Source organism: Seriola dumerili, unplaced genomic scaffold (genome assembly GCF_002260705.1).
Source record: "Seriola dumerili isolate Sdu_G_001 unplaced genomic scaffold, Sdu_1.0 BDQW01000177.1, whole genome shotgun sequence".
Lineage (NCBI taxonomy): Eukaryota > Metazoa > Chordata > Actinopteri > Carangiformes > Carangidae > Seriola > Seriola dumerili.
Window position 1 is genome coordinate 557022 of NW_019174432.1, and position 23068 is coordinate 580089.

At 41.1% G+C, this 23068-nt stretch overlaps 3 protein-coding genes across 4 annotated transcripts in view; all 3 read right to left on the reverse strand.

Moving 5' to 3' along the window:
• fbxw8 (F-box and WD repeat domain containing 8) overlaps positions 1–10233 on the reverse strand; it is a 36576-nt gene extending 26343 nt beyond the window's left edge. The window contains exons 1-4 of the mRNA XM_022752759.1: positions 9643–10233; positions 9444–9548; positions 7578–7742; positions 7096–7184 (exon numbers count right to left, since the gene is read on the reverse strand). Of these exons, the coding sequence (XP_022608480.1) occupies positions 7096–7184; positions 7578–7742; positions 9444–9548; positions 9643–10119 (836 nt within the window). The 5' untranslated portion in view covers positions 10120–10233. The remainder of the gene's footprint in view (positions 1–7095; positions 7185–7577; positions 7743–9443; positions 9549–9642) is intronic.
• On the reverse strand, positions 1818–3758 carry LOC111227323 (RING finger and transmembrane domain-containing protein 2-like). The gene is made up of 3 exons (XM_022752761.1): positions 3697–3758; positions 3468–3569; positions 1818–2880 (listed from the first exon to the last, which is right to left on the reverse strand). The coding sequence occupies exons 1-3, from the start codon at positions 3718–3720 to the stop codon at positions 2746–2748; spliced, it is 261 nt and encodes an 86-aa protein (XP_022608482.1). The 5' UTR covers positions 3721–3758; the 3' UTR covers positions 1818–2745.
• Positions 10234–12853: 2620 nt separating the features above from the next.
• Positions 12854–22992, reverse strand: rnft2 (ring finger protein, transmembrane 2). Of its 2 annotated transcripts, XM_022752818.1 has the most exons (10): positions 22905–22992; positions 22729–22806; positions 21838–22355; positions 21641–21717; positions 21069–21169; positions 20580–20733; positions 16870–17019; positions 14733–14798; positions 14504–14605; positions 12854–13916 (listed from the first exon to the last, which is right to left on the reverse strand). In XM_022752818.1, the coding sequence occupies exons 2-10, from the start codon at positions 22773–22775 to the stop codon at positions 13782–13784; spliced, it is 1350 nt and encodes a 449-aa protein (XP_022608539.1). In that variant the 5' UTR covers positions 22776–22806; positions 22905–22992; the 3' UTR covers positions 12854–13781. The 2 variants fall into 2 exon arrangements, with proteins under 2 accessions (XP_022608539.1, XP_022608540.1); XM_022752819.1 differs by lacking the exon at positions 14504–14605.
• Between the last annotated feature and the right edge of the window lie 76 nt (positions 22993–23068).

Below are 23068 nucleotides of genomic sequence, written 5' to 3' on the forward strand. Positions count from 1 at the left end.
CAGGTGAGTTAATAACACGTCACCTGGATTTTGAGTAAACCACGACCTCCAGACATTATGGAGAAGAGTTGTATGAACAAATATCTGTAACATTTTCGGTGAAAACGTTAATTTACGTGTTACGTGTTAACACTTTCATGAATTAAAATAATGTTAATCACCTGCTGCACGAAGTTAAGTTAATACAAAGTGTACATTTTGGGCGAATTTGTTAGCCGTAGCCTACAGAAGTTTTTCCCTTCAGCGCTACTCTGCAAATTTAGGAAATTTGTTTTTTCAGGTTTTTTGAAAAACTGACAAAATGTTCTTTACATCCTCTTAAAAGTTGGGGAAATATTTCCATCAAGCCAGTACCACTGCATCAGTACAGTGCCAGTACCAAAATTTGATTTAGTTCTTCAAAAACATGCAGCATACACCGGTTTGATATAGAAATGTTAAATTTAGCTCCAAACAAAACACTGGGTCAGGTTATAGGTCAATATGCACATCAAGTAAGCCTAGAGCAAACTAGGTTTTGGGTGGGTTTATTACTATTTATATTTAAGGAATGTCTCCTAAGTAGCTTATAATTAATGTTTTAAATTGGCAAAGTAGAGGTTCATTCGTTACTCATTTGTTTTATAATCAGTGCACTATATATCATAAAATATCCCAGATTTGTATGTTTTTCTAGTAATTGCTGAAATTTCAGATTTCTGTTGGGAAAAGGTTTTGCATTTTCCTGGTTGAAAGCATTAAAAAATATCTATGTTCAGAACATGCACAATGCACAGTAATAACATGAAATTAATGCTGTCGTTTACAGCGTTACGGATTTAACTTTACAAACATTTGTTTTACGGATTTTCTTTCAATTAAGTGCTTGTATTGTATCTGTTTAGGACCACGCACGAGGAACGGGCTCACATCATTTGCACTAAGGGGATGCGGGAGAGTCGGAGGATGCGGTCCAGGAAAAGCTGTGCAGAAAGACCGGCGGAGGAGGGGAAGGAGGAGGAAGCGGGGTTAAATGTGTGTTTGAAGGTCGGAAGTTTGTGTCTGACTTAACTCCACGAAGACTTTCTCACGCCCGATGTGGATGCACTACAGGAGCTTCAGAACGAGCTGACACACTGAACCCCTAGCAGCCCTGCAGTCAGTCAGTTGCACGTCCTGCCCCTGCGTGACTCTCCGATTCTGTCATCCCAGTTTCAAAACAGTGATGTCATCCTCCCCTGGTAGAGCGGAGGGGAAAGCTAACTAATAGGACGGCTCTGAATGTTCACCTCCCACGGTGTATGAGTGCATTAATGACAAAGGGTTTAAACTGGTTAGACCTTCAAATGCATCTAGGCTAAAATTAGTGTAGCAATCCTGAAAGATGCACCGAAATACACCTGTTTCTGAGCTTCATAATACACTGTACCTTTTTTTTTTTTTTTTAAATAAGCTATTCTGTAAGAACAAACATGTAAATGAGAGGATGGGTGTTTTTATAGATGTTTTCTACAGTGTTTAGATACATTCTCCTGTGCTTTAGCATTATCTGTTGGGGGCAGTGTTAAGTGGCTTTTTTTATCATGAACAAGATACAGGACCTGTGCATAGGAACCTATGCTGTTAATGCTGTCTGTGATTTATGGAAATAAGCTTTCTCTCATATAACGTGTAATGTGAGCAGAATTACATTAACTGTCTTTTATAAAGTGTTTGCTATTTATACTTCCTAAATATTTCTTATGGATTTTTAGCAGTTAAAATAATAAAAATCTTTCTAAAACAAATTCTCTGAAGGTGTCACTACAATTAGACAACAAATACTTGATATAGTGGGATAAAGTGCTTTCATTAAAAACTGAAAACCTCTTGACATTATGCAACCCAACAATGAATTCTTCTAGAGGAAATTACTCATATTAACAATACTTACAGAGAGCTCCAACTCATGTCTGAAAAGAAAGAAGAAAGTCACATACTACTGACCTTATCATCTGCACCACACCTTCTGCATCGAAATGTTAAGATTATGGTGCGAGGATGGCACCACAAACAATTATGCTATGTCATGTTACAGTCCAGATAATTCAAAGTCACACACCATTCAATTCAGTATCTAAATAACCCAATTGTTTGCTCACCAAGAACAAATGTTTGAAGTGATTTTCTACCTACAATCCATTCTGTGAGACATTTCATTTTGCTTGATTAAAAATAAGCATTGCAAACTTTTAAACTAAATACCAAACAAAAATTAAGTATATTGTAGTATTTTGTAAATGAGTAATAACAGACACTATACAGAAATGCCAAACCATAAAGAATACAGAAGAAGTGTGAAATGCTGTGACTATTTACATTACCACCACATTAAATTAAAGCAACATTCTTTTATAATGTCTAGTGTAAAATAAATGTTCACAGTTTACAACAGTGTCTAAGTCAACATGTACAAAATAATTGGGACTATTGCTGTATGACAACAGTCCAACTGTAAAACAGACAATAGTGCAGCTTCATGTCTATGCCCATGGCTGCTACCACCAGCTTCACATGCTCCACTTAATAATTTGATTATTCTGGTATTTTCAAAATTCCTCTAAAATCAAAAGCCCCCTACAAATGTGTGTTACTGCAATTATGCTTAAACCTGGTTTAAAGAATTACTTCACTAAGATAAACAAAGAAATATGACACACCATTGTCTCACTTGCATTACAGCACAAATGCACTTTTGTGTGTGTATACGATATACGCTGTCATAGCTTAATAGATCTGGAAGTGAGCTGAGGTGGTGCCGTCCTTCCAGCATCGCAGGGTCTCAATGACAGTCGAGCGACACAGCGGACACGTTCTCTCCCGGTCGAACCACAAACACAGGCACTCCTCACAGAACACGTGCTGCAGAACACAGTGTAGAGGCACATGTTTCATTTTCTCGACAAAGAAGAAAAAATGTGGCAAAGAATTCTTGCATTTGGCATTCAAGGCTTAGATTTACTGAAATGACTGAGTATGAACATCAGAGACAATTAAAGATCCGCAAGCACTGTTCAGTAGCTGATACTGACCTCTGACCTCCCTTCAAGGACCACTTATATGTCATCAAATGATAACCATGGGAGTATGCAAAGGAAAACACAAGTAAACTGTTGCTTAAACAGGTGGTTTCTTTCTCATTTCAAGAACCTAAAGAGGAACTTGAAAATACTTTTTACTATTTTCCAGTGGATTAACTTCTCACCTTGCTGCAGTGACCCTAAATTTACTTCAGGGTGTGTCACTACACCGTGACATCACTGTGAAGTGTAAATTACGGCAGAAGTGCAACAGGTGCACAAGTGCAACACATCACCCTTCTGACCACACCTAAACACACCCATCAGTGATGCTGGATGTGGTCAGAGGTTCAACAGAAAAACGCTACTTTTCAGCCTAGTTCCTCTTTAAATTTGTAACCTCACCCTACTAGTTAACTGAGTCCTTACCTGACAAAGGAGGGCTATGGGATCTCTGAAGTCTGCCTGACAAATAGCACAGATGTCGCCCGCCTCGCTGCACTGCTGGCTGCCGGCCCTCACTCCATAACTCTGGGTGAAATTACAGGGAGAGGCAGTTGGAGGATTAAACTCTTCTAGATTTATTCTGAACTCTCGATGCAAAAATGCAAATTGTGCATACGTTTGTGTGTGTGTGTAAAATTAGTCTGAATCTGACCTGGGAGCTGCAAAGGATGACCATGGCCTTGCATATGGCAGATACACGTCCACAGATGTCAAAGGACTGCAAAACAATAAAGAATAAAGTCTTTATGAGAACAGGATTAAGGAGTCTACAGCTGTGCTAGCTGCTCTGTGAGGTTGTGCTGACGCCCAATGGTGCTTTGAGCAAAAAGCTACTGTCAGTATCCTAGCATGTTCACACTGCAAATCATAACATACCAAGTATAACAGATATAATGTTACCCATGTTCACCGTCTCAGTTTAGTATGCTAACATGTGCAGCTGAGGCTGATGGGAATGTCCTTGGTTTTGCAGGTGTGTATTAGACACTTTAGACATGATCATGGGGTTAGATGAAAAGTCAGGGGATCACCAAAGTAAAACTGAAGCCATCACAAAGTCCATTTCCCTAAACTTTATTTATCTGTTGCCCAGTGTGACACAAGACGGGACAACAGTGAATCAACCACTGACCAGTGTGACCTATGGCCATCGTGGAAAACACGCAAGTGCTGCACCTCAGCACTCACACCCAGGAAACTGTTCAGCCAGTTCAGCTGAACAATTTCATCATCCACAACTACATCCGGTGAGTCACTTTTTTATTAAAAGAAGCTACAAGACACTACAATTGTCAACACACATAACAGAATGCATGACAGTGATGACGTCAAAGAGAAAATAACATGCCATTGCAACAGTCAGAGATTCATTCAGCCAAGTTCCACTTAGTTTCACTATTTCAGCTTCCCATACGATATCGTGACAGACTCAAAACTGACTCATACTGTATGTCTAGGGGTTTTTTTTCCAGAAGTTTTTTTAAGTTAAAATTTATGTAACCGATCAGTATGTGACTTTGCTGTGACCCCAACTGTGGGTTTCCTGTCCCCTTCCTGTCCCCCTCCTTCCACACGTCCCTTAGTCAAGGTGATTTGTAATTTTGACATTTATTCTTATTTTAAAAGTATCACTGCTCATTTGACACCCTACAACGTACTGTGTTTAAAAGTAATCCAAGCCCAAATTTCTTTCCAACCCAGGAAACGAATTACTAATTCCTGTGAAGAATGCAATATGTGGGTTGTACGTTTTTTCCCAGAACAACTCAACCCATCTTTACCCAGAATTGTTTTTATATAAGATGCAGTTGTATTTATTTTCAGATTTATTGGGAAGACCAATAATAAGACAATTGAGTTTATAAATGTTCCCCAGAGAATGATTCCTAATGATTCTTCTGATCACCTCACTTTTATCTAGCTNTGTGTGTGTGTGTGTGTGTGTGTGTGTGTGTGTGTGTGTGTGTGTGTGTGTGTGAGAGAGATTGGCATCGCAGGGGTTTGGCAGGAAGTAAACAATAGGAATACGCACTTTCACTTAATTAGTACATCACCTCAAGGCCAACTAGCAACAGGACGATGATGCTGAATCCAAGTGATTTCAAAACTTTTATGCGCAGGAAACTTTGTGCACAGATCACTGCAGTCTTCACAGAAGCCTCGACAGACCTTTATGACACCGTGTGTGTCCAGGAGTCGTTGGATTAATGAGACTCATGTTGCCTTCTAAGTGCCAAATCTCATTCTAGTGATTTTCTAATAAGATTTTGTGGATGCAATTGAATCACTCTCGATTACTCTTAACTGCTATTGATTATTTTCTAGTTAAAAAAATTCAAGTACTTTCACTTAGCTGAATTACCCTTTAAGCACCAATAATGGGTAAAGTATTGATGTTGTGAATTTGTTAACAGCTACAATATCAAGAAAAAGAATTTAAGAGTATATTCACATTTTGAAAAAGCAGTTTTCTTTTGTGGAGACTGTTTTTGTACAGTGTGTCTCCTACATGTGCCCTAACCTGAAAATATACAAACAATCTCCAATGAGACACAGCAGGACTAATGGGAATCTAATCACATCACTCCCTGGAGATGCTGCACATCTCCTCGTGGGCAGTCTATCAGGCTCCTGTGGGCCCAGACAATCTATCACTGCCACAGCTTTTGGTTATTTCAGAGCAGGTTTAGTTTAGTTAAGCTGCTCTTCATGGACTCTTCACTAACTACCGCCATTAGTAGGAGTGTAAAAATATGCATCAATGAGCTGAAATTACATTTACATTTATATTTACTCATTTGGCTTTTAAGGAGACCTTGGTGTCAGGACTAAGTACTACATCTATTCAGTAAGTTCAAGGAGATCAGGTAAAGAAGAGCACCCAAATTGCATAGTAAGTGCTAGTTAGACAGGTGTTAGAGGTGTTAGGAGAGGAGGTGTTCTCAGAAGAGACGAGTCTTCAAGAGATCCTTGAAGATAGACATGGACGCCCCTGCTCTGATAGCGTTCAGTAGCTTGTTCCACCATCGGTGAACCACAGACGAGAACAGTCTGGACTGAGACTGTCTTGTGTGCAGGGATGGCAATGACAGACGACATTCCTTGGAGGAACGCAGCAGCCAAGAAGGAGCATAAGGCGGCGTGACTGAGTTCAAGTAGATGGGAGCAGAACCAGAAGTCACTCTGACGGCAGCATTAGTGACTTGAATTTGATTCGGGCGGGCCACGGGTAGCCAGTGTAGGTCGATGAGTGGCAGAGTGACATGTGACCTTTTTGCGCTAAACGAGGACCAGATGGGCTGCTGCATTCTGGACCATCTGCAAAGGTTTCACTGTGCATGAAGGGGCATTGCCCAGAGGGGCATTGTAGTAGTCAAGGCAATAAGATGACCTAGAGAGAGAGAGAGATAACCATGGCCTGGACCACGAGCTCAGGTAAATTTTGTCAATGCTGGAGGTTGCAGCTGTCATTTCTTTACCACTGTGAACCGTCACATGCCTCAACTGCTGCCTAAAAATGTTGCCATTTACTTACAGCCTTAAAACTGTCCCCAGAATCTGAAATCAGTTCATATGAGGATGTTTAAATTAGGGTTAGTAACCAAGTAAACTGTTACTCCGGCCATGTTCACAAATGCTGCACTATCCTAACATTCTTTGTTATTCAGGTTGCTTATATGTGACTCATATCTCAAATATATGCATTACTTTTTTCATTGAAGGTATTAATACTCTACACTTTGCACAAAAATCTATAAGTAAAATACAAAAAATAGTTACAACTGGAAAACATCTTTCCATCTTTATTTAAAATGTAACGTATGACACTGAGCCATGATCTCTCTGTGTCATTTCATCCTTTGCTGTTAGATAAGATTCCCAGTCATAAATCAGAAGATTTATAACCAAGGGATCTTCACATGCCAATATTTACGTGGGATTATAAAGAGTGACACAGAAAACAAGGCAGATTCATTTAGAGTACATGAGCAGAAAAAAGTTTCAGTTATCATTAAAACACATCTGATGTAAGAAGTGACCTAAAACTCACCCGGCCAAGACAAAGTTGTCACAGGAGCTGACGTCACACAGCACTTTCCCCAGCTCGAACTGCAGCTGGCTGATGGATCCCACTCGATTCTAGACAAGAAATATTACTTAGCTGAAAACTTTGTCCAATATATTGTAAAGACATTATGGTAATATTTGTAATTTAAACTCTAATTTAACTGTTTGTCACTTTTATTATTGTTATTTTCTCCTTTTCCAATTAAACCCAGAAGAGAACTTTCCCATCATTGCCTGCCATTATGTTAAAATCCCATTTTTTGTTTATTGTATTGTATTGTGTTGTATCACACCGAGAACCACAGATACATCCAGTTCAATCCACGGTGCACCTTCAATTCTACTCTACCGTGTGGTTGATGTGAGGTGAATTATGCACTAATATGAGCAGACACAATTCTGGGAAGGTATTGCATTTGGGTAATAAAGCGACGGTCTCACTGGACTCGAACACCTCAAGCCTACCTTCCAGTTGGAGCTCACAGTTTTGGCCGAGTTCCTGCAGTCTCGCAGCGTGCTCTTCCAGCAGGGGGAGTCGGACACACTGGCATCCTGGTGATAACCCTCCCTCGTGCACATCTTGAACCACAGCACACTGTCCTCTGCAAGAACTCTCCATGCCCGGCTCACCTGGGAGGGACATTGGACAGTGTAACCGTGGATTGAGTCAGCATACATTACAAGCTTGCATCACTGCATTTGTTTGTGCTCTACGAGCCCGGCAAGCTGCCAAATGCTGTAGATCTGTCGCACAGAATGTAATTTATTCATCTATACCAAATTAAGTCACATGCATTGGTTGTAAATGGCTTCTGCTGAGAAATTATATATATACTCTGATGTTCATTGTATTCTGTATCAATAGCAGCTGTGTAACTATACAACCTCATACTCAATGTGTCATATCATGTATGTTTTTTTGATGCCCCCAACTAGCCCAACTGAGGAAGGGGTCTGTAAGTGTGAAAAAAATGGGAAAACCTTTGAGGAAACAGGAAACTAAGTGGAAACCTAACAATACCGGGGGGATAGTAAATCTGAGTTCTTACAACATGGTTAGACATTGTGGCTAATGTGCATCTGGACACGCTCACACACTGCGATATCCTTAGTTGGCAGGTGGGAGAGAGGGATATGTTATCACCCATAATGCTTACTCATAATATATTCATAATACACAGTGTGTATAGAAAAGAAGAAAAATCACTCGAGCATATGTAAGTTCCACAATGACAATTATGTGACAGCTGATGACGAAGCAGATGCGGCATAAGGGGGTTTCATCTCTAGCAACGGCTGATCTGTGCCGGTGCCAGCTGAGGTCTAAAACCTCAGACGCCAGAGGACGCTCAGGCCTTCTGGTGACGGCTAAGCAATGTACTCACCAAAGGTAACGTTTGTTCAAGTTTGCTTGAATTCTTTAAAACCAAGTTATGTAATAAGCAGGTGACTTTCCTGAGATACCATAAGTGCATCAGGATGAGCGAGGATTTGAAAGACATAATACTACGACGCCTGACCTCTCAGTTTAGTAACAACGTCTTGTCTAGGTCATCGCGACCTGGTGTGGCTCAGGAAGGGAGCGGAGGAGACTGAGCAAAATATATAAATTAAAAATATAATCCTTCTTTGTACTGAAACCAGATGGCCCTAGCAACAGTCCCACGGATGTACCCCTCCACATGTTAGCATATAAGGATCGTTTTTCCTCTGTCTGGGGGTGATTTTTTTTATGTAGGATATTTGCTTGACTTGAATTCTCAGAATCTCTGTGTGCTAAATGAATCCTTGTCTATGGATGATTTTAATTCACCTATTTAGAGGGTTTCTGTGGTATCTCAAACTGTCAGACTGGGGACCTGGTTTAGTTGTAAGAGGTGCAGCTTTAAAACCTGAAGTTTGCTGAGTTCCACGAAAAAACCACCACACTACCAAGAATGCTAAAACAAGATATCAGCAAGGTGCGCACAGTGTGATCATGTTACACAAACCAAATGGGACGAGACAAAAAAAGTTAAAGTTAGAGTTAAAGTTAGTTGCTTCTTATTAATTCTAATTTGTTGTTTCATCTGCAGAAAAAGATCTTTTGTCAGTGTCTAGTTGAAAACTCTGGCTCCAGGTCTCCCAAGCTGTAGGCCGAGTCCCATAAAACCATACCCAAATCAGTGTCACAAGCCCTCAGATTCATCTCGATACCTCTATGGGATCTGGTCCAAAGAAGCTGATTTAAACCTGTGGTGGCAAGGACTTGTTTTTATCCATCCCTATCATCAGAATATCATTATACACACATACATTCTTGCCAGGAATAGTTTGACAATGGCAGCCTACCTGTGCACATCGGCCCAGCTCAGTGCAGTCGAGATACTGGAAGATCTTCAGGGCTAACTCGTACGGCAACTCGATATCAAAGAAGGGAATGTCATTGACTTCATTCTGCAAAAAAGACAAAATTGCAGTAGACATTATACACTAAGCTGATTCTGGTCAACCACCATCATCATCATCACCACCATCATCCTCCTCATACCAGATCCTGAATGAGTTGATCCACCAACTCCTTGTCTCTCTTGACCTTTCTCTGAGGCTGTAGTTGCTGCTGCAGGGATGTGCTGCAGTCATTTGTCCTGTTGTGATACTGCCTCTTTCTCCTTGTTCTCTCCTCCTGAATCCTGTCCAACAGGGGACTGGTCCTCCCATCCAGCAAACTACGTGCAATGGACACATACTCAGGCTGATCCTCCGTCTCTTCTGCAGCTTTTCCTCCCTCTACACCTGCACATCCTTCATCCTCAGTGCAGCCATCCTCTTCTGCTTTTAAAGGACTACAGGCTTTGGTTAGATTTTTCAAGTCTTCAAAATACCTATTTTTCGAGTCTCTCGGGCCTGATTGACCAGGAACATCCCAGGAAGGGGGAGCAGCACCGGCAGGTCGCTGCTCATCTTTTTTACACGTTAACTCTCGTTTCCAACTCTCCCTGAACGCATCGAGCTCGTCATCGGCCATATTTCTCAATCATCGTTGACAAAACACACCTTTACACAGATATAAAGCTGTGTCGTAGAAGTTTATAAGTTACACAGGTCAGGTAAAGAGAGCCATGGCCCTGCACTCCCGAAAAATAAACCCATGTGTTTCTGCATAAACAGTCCGATGCGAGACAAGGTGCTGTGCTACAAGTTCCGCGTTTTTTCTATTCCGCAGTTTTATTATAGACGCGGCAATTGTCAATTGTTGATATGTGTTTTTGTGGCCAAATAAATACATATATTTCACATTTTAAGCCGGTGGGGTGGTCATATTGGAAAATAATTTAAAAAAAACGCACCTTTTACAGCAAAAAAGTAAGAAACGAGAACACAATGTCCAAGAACACCATGTAACAAAAGATAAAACCAGACAAAGTGTGATTCAAGAGTTAACCATTGCATCGCTCTTTTGGGAAAAGATGATGTAAACCCCACATCATGTGACACTGTAATGAATAATACAGTAAGGAGAGAGGGAGAAAGGGAGAGAAAGGGGGGGGGATACAAACACAGTTAAGGTTTGATGAGAGAGGAGAAGGAGGGCAATATATTTCTAAGACTTAAAGAGAGAAGAGTTGTTGCTCTGTCTGAGAAGATGTGCTGGCTGCCGATAGACCAGCCTCTGCTCCTGCCCGGTGACTCCACCTGCAGTGCCCGCAGACCCTCACCGTGCTCAGTGGCTCAGCTGCTAGCGTCGCGCCTGCGGAGGATCGGGGACCAGCTGGAGAAGGGCTGGACGGCCGGGGAGACAGACGGCGGCTACAGCTGCGGGGACAGAGGAGCGGTGGCTGTAGCCGGGCGAGGCCACCTGAAGAGCTTCCTGTGCACTGCATTACACCTCACCGTGCTCGTGCTGTTCGTCGCGAGGCGACATCTGTAGGGCGCGAGGCGACAACACCAGCAACAGGTGAGTTAATAACACGTCACCTGGATTTTGAGTAAACCACGACCTCCAGACATTATGGAGAAGAGTTGTATGAACAAATATCTGTAACATTTTCGGTGAAAACGTTAATTTACGTGTTACGTGTTAACACTTTCATGAATTAAAATAATGTTAATCACCTGCTGCACGAAGTTAAGTTAATACAAAGTGTACATTTTGGGCGAATTTGTTAGCCGTAGCCTACAGAAGTTTTTCCCTTCAGCGCTACTCTGCAAATTTAGGAAATTTGTTTTTTCAGGTTTTTTGAAAAACTGACAAAATGTTCTTTACATCCTCTTAAAAGTTGGGGAAATATTTCCATCAAGCCAGTACCACTGCATCAGTACAGTGCCAGTACCAAAATTTGATTTAGTTCTTCAAAAACATGCAGCATACACCGGTTTGATATAGAAATGTTAAATTTAGCTCCAAACAAAACACTGGGTCAGGTTATAGGTCAATATGCACATCAAGTAAGCCTAGAGCAAACTAGGTTTTGGGTGGGTTTATTACTATTTATATTTAAGGAATGTCTCCTAAGTAGCTTATAATTAATGTTTTAAATTGGCAAAGTAGAGGTTCATTCGTTACTCATTTGTTTTATAATCAGTGCACTATATATCATAAAATATCCCAGATTTGTATGTTTTTCTAGTAATTGCTGAAATTTCAGATTTCTGTTGGGAAAAGGTTTTGCATTTTCCTGGTTGAAAGCATTAAAAAATATCTATGTTCAGAACATGCACAATGCACAGTAATAACATGAAATTAATGCTGTCGTTTACAGCGTTACGGATTTAACTTTACAAACATTTGTTTTACGGATTTTCTTTCAATTAAGTGCTTGTATTGTATCTGTTTAGGACCACGCACGAGGAACGGGCTCACATCATTTGCACTAAGGGGATGCGGGAGAGTCGGAGGATGCGGTCCAGGAAAAGCTGTGCAGAAAGACCGGCGGAGGAGGGGAAGGAGGAGGAAGCGGGGTTAAATGTGTGTTTGAAGGTCGGAAGTTTGTGTCTGACTTAACTCCACGAAGACTTTCTCACGCCCGATGTGGATGCACTACAGGAGCTTCAGAACGAGCTGACACACTGAACCCCTAGCAGCCCTGCAGTCAGTCAGTTGCACGTCCTGCCCCTGCGTGACTCTCCGATTCTGTCATCCCAGTTTCAAAACAGTGATGTCATCCTCCCCTGGTAGAGCGGAGGGGAAAGCTAACTAATAGGACGGCTCTGAATGTTCACCTCCCACGGTGTATGAGTGCATTAATGACAAAGGGTTTAAACTGGTTAGACCTTCAAATGCATCTAGGCTAAAATTAGTGTAGCAATCCTGAAAGATGCACCGAAATACACCTGTTTCTGAGCTTCATAATATTTTTTTTTTTTTTTAAATAAGCTATTCTGTAAGAACAAACATGTAAATGAGAGGATGGGTGTTTTTATAGATGTTTTCTACAGTGTTTAGATACATTCTCCTGTGCTTTAGCATTATCTGTTGGGGGCAGTGTTAAGTGGCTTTTTTTATCATGAACAAGATACAGGACCTGTGCATAGGAACCTATGCTGTTAATGCTGTCTGTGATTTATGGAAATAAGCTTTCTCTCATATAACGTGTAATGTGAGCAGAATTACATTAACTGTCTTTTATAAAGTGTTTGCTATTTATACTTCCTAAATATTTCTTATGGATTTTTAGCAGTTAAAATAATAAAAATCTTTCTAAAACAAATTCTCTGAAGGTGTCACTACAATTAGACAACAAATACTTGATATAGTGGGATAAAGTGCTTTCATTAAAAACTGAAAACCTCTTGACATTATGCAACCCAACAATGAATTCTTCTAGAGGAAATTACTCATATTAACAATACTTACAGAGAGCTCCAACTCATGTCTGAAAAGAAAGAAGAAAGTCACATACTACTGACCTTATCATCTGCACCACACCTTCTGCATCGAAATGTTAAGATTATGGTGCGAGGATGGCACCACAAACAATTATGCTATGTCATGTTACAGTCCAGATAATTCAAAGTCACACACCATTCAATTCAGTATCTAAATAACCCAATTGTTTGCTCACCAAGAACAAATGTTTGAAGTGATTTTCTACCTACAATCCATTCTGTGAGACATTTCATTTTGCTTGATTAAAAATAAGCATTGCAAACTTTTAAACTAAATACCAAACAAAAATTAAGTATATTGTAGTATTTTGTAAATGAGTAATAACAGACACTATACAGAAATGCCAAACCATAAAGAATACAGAAGAAGTGTGAAATGCTGTGACTATTTACATTACCACCACATTAAATTAAAGCAACATTCTTTTATAATGTCTAGTGTAAAATAAATGTTCACAGTTTACAACAGTGTCTAAGTCAACATGTACAAAATAATTGGGACTATTGCTGTATGACAACAGTCCAACTGTAAAACAGACAATAGTGCAGCTTCATGTCTATGCCCATGGCTGCTACCACCAGCTTCACATGCTCCACTTAATAATTTGATTATTCTGGTATTTTCAAAATTCCTCTAAAATCAAAAGCCCCCTACAAATGTGTGTTACTGCAATTATGCTTAAACCTGGTTTAAAGAATTACTTCACTAAGATAAACAAAGAAATATGACACACCATTGTCTCACTTGCATTACAGCACAAATGCACTTTTGTGTGTGTATACGATATACGCTGTCATAGCTTAATAGATCTGGAAGTGAGCTGAGGTGGTGCCGTCCTTCCAGCATCGCAGGGTCTCAATGACAGTCGAGCGACACAGCGGACACGTTCTCTCCCGGTCGAACCACAAACACAGGCACTCCTCACAGAACACGTGCTGCAGAACACAGTGTAGAGGCACATGTTTCATTTTCTCGACAAAGAAGAAAAAATGTGGCAAAGAATTCTTGCATTTGGCATTCAAGGCTTAGATTTACTGAAATGACTGAGTATGAACATCAGAGACAATTAAAGATCCGCAAGCACTGTTCAGTAGCTGATACTGACCTCTGACCTCCCTTCAAGGACCACTTATATGTCATCAAATGATAACCATGGGAGTATGCAAAGGAAAACACAAGTAAACTGTTGCTTAAACAGGTGGTTTCTTTCTCATTTCAAGAACCTAAAGAGGAACTTGAAAATACTTTTTACTATTTTCCAGTGGATTAACTTCTCACCTTGCTGCAGTGACCCTAAATTTACTTCAGGGTGTGTCACTACACCGTGACATCACTGTGAAGTGTAAATTACGGCAGAAGTGCAACAGGTGCACAAGTGCAACACATCACCCTTCTGACCACACCTAAACACACCCATCAGTGATGCTGGATGTGGTCAGAGGTTCAACAGAAAAACGCTACTTTTCAGCCTAGTTCCTCTTTAAATTTGTAACCTCACCCTACTAGTTAACTGAGTCCTTACCTGACAAAGGAGGGCTATGGGATCTCTGAAGTCTGCCTGACAAATAGCACAGATGTCGCCCGCCTCGCTGCACTGCTGGCTGCCGGCCCTCACTCCATAACTCTGGGTGAAATTACAGGGAGAGGCAGTTGGAGGATTAAACTCTTCTAGATTTATTCTGAACTCTCGATGCAAAAATGCAAATTGTGCATACGTTTGTGTGTGTGTGTAAAATTAGTCTGAATCTGACCTGGGAGCTGCAAAGGATGACCATGGCCTTGCATATGGCAGATACACGTCCACAGATGTCAAAGGACTGCAAAACAATAAAGAATAAAGTCTTTATGAGAACAGGATTAAGGAGTCTACAGCTGTGCTAGCTGCTCTGTGAGGTTGTGCTGACGCCCAATGGTGCTTTGAGCAAAAAGCTACTGTCAGTATCCTAGCATGTTCACACTGCAAATCATAACATACCAAGTATAACAGATATAATGTTACCCATGTTCACCGTCTCAGTTTAGTATGCTAACATGTGCAGCTGAGGCTGATGGGAATGTCCTTGGTTTTGCAGGTGTGTATTAGACACTTTAGACATGATCATGGGGTTAGATGAAAAGTCAGGGGATCACCAAAGTAAAACTGAAGCCATCACAAAGTCCATTTCCCTAAACTTTATTTATCTGTTGCCCAGTGTGACACAAGACGGGACAACAGTGAATCAACCACTGACCAGTGTGACCTATGGCCATCGTGGAAAACACGCAAGTGCTGCACCTCAGCACTCACACCCAGGAAACTGTTCAGCCAGTTCAGCTGAACAATTTCATCATCCACAACTACATCCGGTGAGTCACTTTTTTATTAAAAGAAGCTACAAGACACTACAATTGTCAACACACATAACAGAATGCATGACAGTGATGACGTCAAAGAGAAAATAACATGCCATTGCAACAGTCAGAGATTCATTCAGCCAAGTTCCACTTAGTTTCACTATTTCAGCTTCCCATACGATATCGTGACAGACTCAAAACTGACTCATACTGTATGTCTAGGGGTTTTTTTTCCAGAAGTTTTTTTAAGTTAAAATTTATGTAACCGATCAGTATGTGACTTTGCTGTGACCCCAACTGTGGGTTTCCTGTCCCCTTCCTGTCCCCCTCCTTCCACACGTCCCTTAGTCAAGGTGATTTGTAATTTTGACATTTATTCTTATTTTAAAAGTATCACTGCTCATTTGACACCCTACAACGTACTGTGTTTAAAAGTAATCCAAGCCCAAATTTCTTTCCAACCCAGGAAACGAATTACTAATTCCTGTGAAGAATGCAATATGTGGGTTGTACGTTTTTTCCCAGAACAACTCAACCCATCTTTACCCAGAATTGTTTTTATATAAGATGCAGTTGTATTTATTTTCAGATTTATTGGGAAGACCAATAATAAGACAATTGAGTTTATAAATGTTCCCCAGAGAATGATTCCTAATGATTCTTCTGATCACCTCACTTTTATCTAGCTGCACTCTTGTACCAAAATTTCCCTCTGACCAATACTTATGAGGACTCAAATGTTTTGATGACCCACCTGACTTTTCCTCCGTTACTATCATGCAAAAAACAAAATCTACTTGACTACACAAGAAATACCTAAATCTGATGGGACTGCCGTTGTATTAAATGCAACCCTTCCTGCATCCCAAATGAACTATTTCCATTTTCTGGACCCAACTAGCAACACTTCTGACCACATTGGAAGGCAAAATACTTGATGCTGCTCTGAACAGCAGCACTTGAAGGCAGGGTGAAATTTCTGCCTTCACAGACTGGATGCATTATCATCTGAATATGGGGAACACAGAACATTTTTAGACAGCCTGTCCTGAAAGGCATTCACAGTGTTACATTCAGTTGTACACACATGAAATGAGAGGAATGAATGTGTTAATAATTAAAAAAAAAAAAAAGAGAGAGCTTGGAAGGGAAGTTCAAAACCAGGTTCCTTTCTGACTTCCACACACCTGACCTATCACAGCATGAATGTCTGATTGTCATACAAACCCACCCTCCAATGTCAGTGTTAGAGAGGTGTGTGTGGAGACAGCTCTTGGTGAGTAAAGGAACGAAGTTTGATGCTGAACTCAAAACGTTTCTTCTAGACTGGTTAGTAAACAGCTGTTAATGCTAATGCTAGCTATGTAGCAAAAGCAGTTCTCACAAATAGCTCCTTTAAACTTTTCAGTCGCACGATTCAGTTTTTATTATTTTTTGTTTCTCTTGAAAGTAATATTTCTTCCAACTGTTTTCAGAGAATGTGGACGCTGACCTGTGCAGTTCTTATTAATGGGTGCTTGTAGACTTCATATTATGCTAGCACAGTGTTATTACCTTGCAGAGGGTGTAGATGATGATGAGTGTGGCTCCCAGGAAGTAACTGTTAGAGGGGTCTTCTCCCATGATGTACTTGTACCACAGCTGGATGGGCACCAGGGCCCGAAACAGCTGGCTCAGGTCCTCAATCAGCAGGTAGAACTTCCCCTGGACAAATACACAAAATTAGAAACTACAATAGCTGCTGAGGCCTCATTAGATGCTTTAATCAAACTTTGTGTCTGCTGCAGATGGCAGTTCTGTGAATGCGCCAACTTAATATTTTGCCGTTTAGGGCAGTTTTTTTGAAAAAGAAACAACAAAACAAAAAGGAACCTCGGCTGTCCTAACCCAAGTTTCAACTAAATGTAAATATATTAAATGGAGACAATATGTTCTGTCCAAAACTGTAATGTCCACAACTGTCGAAAACAGCAGAAAGAGCTGAATGGCTTCAGGGCACTCTTCTATCTAGTCAAGAGCAGTGCGGTATTAAAAGCTTAAAACAGCACGCCTCCAGCCTAAACATGGCCGCTGTCCAGAGCTCTACAGTTTCACAGCAGTACAGGCAATTTCCCCACTCTGCAAGGGAAACTGGCAGCGGCTCTCTCCACCTGCTACCCAGAGCCCGCATTAAACCCAGCCCTATGGGGGGCTCGCTATAGCTGCCTTTAAAAAGGACCTCCCCTCCCATCCATAATCACAGAAAGGAAAAGAACTTCTGACCAAGTCCCCACTGCCGCAAAGTGCATTAAGTGATTTGGGACGGTTAAAAACAGAGGTCGACCGAAATTAAGGCAAACTTGATTCCCCGATGGCCCCGTGGCATCCCAGCTTGCGTAATGACTTCCTGTATGGTGGCTGACAAAGATTGATGACTGCCGGTAAAGAGCCACAAGCAGCCAGGTTGGTAGGCGAGGAAGACCTCTGCTAGCAGCTAATTCATCTTCCTTATTGTCCCCTCAGCCTCGTATCCCACGGTGCCCATCACGCCCACGCAAAAACTGTCAAATCTAAAGTTTGGACACGAGCCAAGGAGTTTGAGTAAGCCCCACTGCAGGCCTTGTTTGAGTAGTTTCCTGCTTATTTGCTTTCATTACTTTGTCTGATCGCTTTATCCACTCCACCACCGCACAAGGAAACAGACACATAAATAACACAACTTTGCGTTTTTATCTGTAAGACTGAAAATGGGACTTTAACTGGACTTTAGTGCTGAAACAATTACTTGACATTACATTCAGAGGAAGTTTATACTAACTAGATATGAACAACAGTGAGATATCATCAAGAACTGGAAGTGTATTGCTCTGTTTTTTCATCTGTTTAGGAAATGTTTCATAACTAAATGTCAGCGTGTGGTGGTGGAAGACTTTGTCTAGACTAAGCTGACTCAGTTGTAAGTTAGTTACCGAAGTTTTGCACTTTCACTGGTTCAAGCTTCTCAGAACTGAAGCTATTCTGGCTTTCTTAGATCATTAAATATTTTATGACTTTAGTGTTAGTGGGACAAAATAAGCAATCTGAAGATGCCACCTTTGATTTGTAACGTTCTTTGAAAGATGAAGTATCAATCAGTATTGGAAAAACATTATTAACTGCAGCATTACTTGACATGTGTGCTCCTGCTTAAACATTTCCTGCGGCCACAGAAAACCTCTCCTTGCTTGAGGCCAACCAAATAGACATGCAGAGCAGTACCAACAAAAAAATAGAGCACCAAATCAATATTAAGAAGACCACATTTAGGAGATATTGCATGTGCCAAAAGACTCAAGAGAGACTTCTTCCACTGAAAGTTCAGTTCAACAATGAATATTCTTACACACTTAACACACGATTAATACAATTCAAAGATAAGCAGATAATATGAGCGTGAGCCTTTAAAACAAAGCCGTCATGGAACTTCTGTATACGTTCCTGCAGCTGTCACTTGTGCAGACTCGTGCTAACTGCAGTGATTAAGCAGGATCATTAGTGTAGCCATGGTTGGATGCAGTAATGAAGTAGACAGGAGGAGTTGAGAGTAGGCTGCGACTCATGGGCCACTGTTAACTAGTAGAAGGCAGTGATGATACAATCTTTGATTCCCATAAAACTCAACATGTGTCCTGTGAAAGCTGTCAAATAGTCTATGTATGTGTAGTATATCTGTGTGTATGTGTGTGTGTGTGTGTACATGTGAGTGGAGGGTACAGGTAATGGTCCAGCTCCAGGGAGGGATGACCTCACCCCAGCAACCCCCTTGAGGGCAAATGAGCTCAGTTGCTGGCTGCCGTGGTTCTGATAGGCCTGTAGGTCTGTTTATCAGTGGAAAATTTAATCCTAATACTTTGTAACCCTTCTCCTCCTCCACCTGTCCAACGCACAAACACACACCAGGAATATGAGCTACACCTGTATGGAAATCAAAGACTGCGCGTGTGTGTGTGTGTGTGTGTGAGAGAGAGAGAGAGAGAGAGAGAGAGAGAGAGAAAGAGCGAGTGTGTTTGCAGACATATTCTGTTGCCTCAGGCCAGAACAATGCACGCAGACACCCACATGCACAAGCTCACCTAAGGAGAACCATTTAAAACCTTATGAATACAAAACAGTTTCACACTGTGACCCTTTAGCACTTTCTTCACTCGGTGGAGTATTTCATCATAATTTTTTTAAAATATGAACAACTTTCTCAACTTTTGACATCAAACTTTCTGTGATTCATGTTATGGACAAACTAAGGAACTAAGGAAGTTCATCAATTTTTTTAAAAAGGGAACTCCACAAATTTTATTTGTTACGATCAGTTTACCAGTCATAAGAATGACTCAGCTTGTAAAAACAGTTGTATAATATCCACTATAAAAACCGGAGGAGCTTTGCCAAGTGCAAGAGTTTGGAAAGCATGAGCATTTACCAGGAAGAAATGCTACTGAGTTGCATTATGGGAAATGTAGGATTCAGTCATTTTGGAGCTTGATCCATACTAGAGACGAAAAGTTAGTTTATGAAGTTTTTGAAAGTGCAATACTAAGTTGCTGGAGTGTCCTTTTAAAGCCAAGAATGCCCATCAGGGTTTTCCTGGTCTACTCTGCCTGTAATGTGTTCACAGGAAACATAAAACCCTGCAAAGCTACAGTCACAAGAGATATCTTAGCTTAGGTTAGTTAGGTTTTAACCAAGCTTTCTGCCAGCTGATTTTAAATGAACTGGATGGACAAAAAGCAGAAGGCACTTATTGCTGTTTGGGTAAACATCCCATGTGCATTAGTTATTTTCATTATTGCTTCATACATTATTTTTTATTTAATTATTTGTTATTTACAACATGGCAGAAAATGAGGAAAAGTTCTCATAACAAGGTTAAATGGCTTGTTTTGACTGTTGTAGGTTGGAACTGTTGGACAAAACAAGCACTGACTCTCTTTGGTTTTGTAGACTCAAAACCAAAGAGAGTCAGTTTACTATATGTAACAACTATATGTAATAGACAAAAGCAGCAAAACAAATTCAGCTTAAAAATGAACAAATTAGACCGTCATTACTTTTGCTAATTAGGGCTGTTGTAAGTGTACGTTGTAACCATTATTGTACGGTTCATACAGCAGAGCACTAACTAACACTAAGTTGTTAGACGGTAAACTCAGCTGAAGGACGCCCATTAAAAACTATGTCAAACAAATGAATAAAAGTCACATTTTCTGTAGGTGAGCTCAGGACCAGAGGGATGAATGTGGATTTCTTACCCTGGATTTGAAGGCCAGGAGAATTTTCGGCAAAAAGAGGACAAAGCATTTCAGGCCGATGGTGAAGTATTTCAGGACAAAGTCAGTGATGCCCACTGCCCAGATCAGATCAAAGAAGTCAAAGCTGTTGAGGTTGGGCTTGGCGAATATGAGGCTAGAGGGGAAAAAAGGAAACACCTAGATGACTTGTTATAGGGAGGTCTGGGGTTTTCACTCGGGATGGTGGAATGACAAGCAACAGGAAGGCAAATGTTTAACATAATGTAAGAAAAACTCTGGAAACAAAAATAACGAAATAAACACAAAATACTCACAGGACAAGATCAGACAAGAACAGGAACACTCCCTAAAGAAAATGGAAGTACAAATAAAATGACTTACACAACACAAAATGAGTGGAAAAAACAATATGTACAGAGTAAATCCAAAACATAAGATGACAGGCAAAGAAACACAAAGCTACTGTAAAAATACCTGCTTGTACACTACCTGTTGTGCAGCTCCTCGTGACTAAATGTGTAGTAGATATAGACGATATTTCCTGCCAGGAACATTAAGATCCAAAGAGCAACCAATACAGAGCGTTCCTCCTGGTAACGCAAAAAGAGACACTCTTTAAAATGATTTCATTTAAATCTAATTCAATGCTAGTTTTTTTTTTTTTGCAATAATGTAATGATATTAACTGAATGTGTAGTGCATTATTAATCTGCCTCATCTCTTTGGTAGGGATGCTCTGGGGCATTAAGATAAAGTAAGAAACTGACAAAATACAATATTACAACTGTAAAATTAGCAGTATCAGTATAATTTTTTTAACCAGTGAAATAACTTCAATTTGAGCTGTGTGATACTTCACTTCTTCCGCTCTCTCCAGTTTCCTCTGCTCCAGATACGAAAACACACACACCTCACCTTTCATCACACATACGGACCCAGAAGAGCTATCTTGGTTTACACTGACATTTCAAAATATCATATGTTGTTATTCTCTTTAAAAAAAAAAAGAAATGAAAAATGCATCAGCACAGCAGTTACTAAAGTGCAAGTTTGCTTGTTACCCGTAATGACACTTGGTGCCTAAAAGTGGAATTGGCGTAGGCGAATGTACTGGCCATCCCCACACACACAGCAATACCTGTAGAAGAGAGGTGCAATATCATCACAAAACCAGATATTTCGCTGCTAATGATACTTTGTTCACGTGGTGTACTACTGGATACAGATACCAGCACTATTACTCCACATGCTGGCATACCTAGCTTATGCTGAAAGCAGACTTTAGCCAGCAGAATGAGGATGAAGGGGAAACCCCTCTGCAGCCAGGTGACTACTGCCTTCAGCTCAGACAGGGCCGGGGCCGGGGTGGACGGGTCTTCCTGGGCCTCCTCCCTGGAGCCGTGCCTCTCCGAGCCGGCCGCCGTGGTGGCCTGCTGCAGCAGAGAGGAGGTCCTGTGCTGAAGGGGCTGGTGGTGGAAGTGGTGGTGGTGGTGGTGATGGTGGTGCGGGGGAGGCCGAGGGAGAAAAGGACCACCCTCCGAGCGGTGGGGTCCACCTTCTTCTCTGGATGATGCGGTCATCTGGATGAAAACTTCAGGGGGAGAGCCGAGGACTAAGCCGGCTGCCTGGAATTGGGCGGAGGAGACAGAGCCGGAAGGGACACCCACCAGGCCGGAGAAGATTTGCTGGGGTGACGCGGGTGAGTCAGGCTTCAGGCAGTCGAACACACCACCCTCATCCAGGCTGCTCTCTGATCCCAGAGTTTGGCTTCGGCTCCTGAGTGGGGAAAAATGACGTGGATGCAACTTTTTCTATTGAGAAACCCTATCAGAAATGGATTATTATTAATACCAGGGTATTTTATATAATATATTTAATTTTTTAATGGGGGCATCTGTTGGATCACACAAATACCTTTAGAGATACATCCCACTGCTGTACAAGGGTTGAATATAATTGTAAGCTGTAGAATTATAGTTTGCTTTACATGGAACTAAGAGGCCTTGGCAAAACCAATTAGAAAAGCCCCAGACTGTAGGAGGACAGGAGGGTTCACATAAATTTGGCTTGATAGTGGATGAAGAAGACAATACACAAATAATCGGCTTGGAAAAGCAGCTATCCTACTTTTGAGAGCTCATTTTCCCACCTTTCAGAGGGCATGCCATCCGTGTTACTGCTGTGTCTCCTCTGCATGGCACACCGCTCATCACCACATGATCCAGCCCTGCAAAATGCAAATCAGCATCACTGGCTTTATTCTGCTATTCTGTGTGTGTTTCATGCGTTACACGGTAAGCTACATAACAATGTAGACGTCTTTACCTGAATCAGTTCAGTGAATTGCCCCTCAGCTCTTGTTGTCATAGTTAAGAGTAAGATTAGCAACGGTTGGTGTTGATGCTGAGGATGCTCCGACGGTCCAGCTCAGCTCACCTCCAAAAACTTCCTGTATGGCGTCACTGAGGTGCGCCTATCTGCCAATCGGC

Bases quoted from the DNA above. Each gene is read 5' to 3' on its own strand.
- LOC111227323 (XM_022752761.1), bottom strand. From the start codon at position 3,720: ATGGTCATCCTTTGCAGCTCCCAG. The intron at 3,570-3,696 runs GTCAGATTCAGA...AATTTCACCCAG, and splicing joins TCATCCTTTGCAGCTCCCAG to AGTTATGGAGTGAGGGCCGG. The intron at 2,881-3,467 runs GTAAGGACTCAG...TGTGTTCTGCAG, and splicing joins CCATAGCCCTCCTTTGTCAG to CACGTGTTCTGTGAGGAGTG.
- rnft2 (XM_022752818.1), bottom strand. From the start codon at position 22,775: ATGCAGAGGAGACACAGCAGTAACACGGATGGCATGCCCTCTGAAAG. The intron at 14,799-16,869 runs GTAATAACACTG...ATTGTTTTGCAG, and splicing joins TCATCTACACCCTCTGCAAG to TCCTTTGACATCTGTGGACG. The intron at 14,606-14,732 runs GTCAGATTCAGA...AATTTCACCCAG, and splicing joins TCATCCTTTGCAGCTCCCAG to AGTTATGGAGTGAGGGCCGG.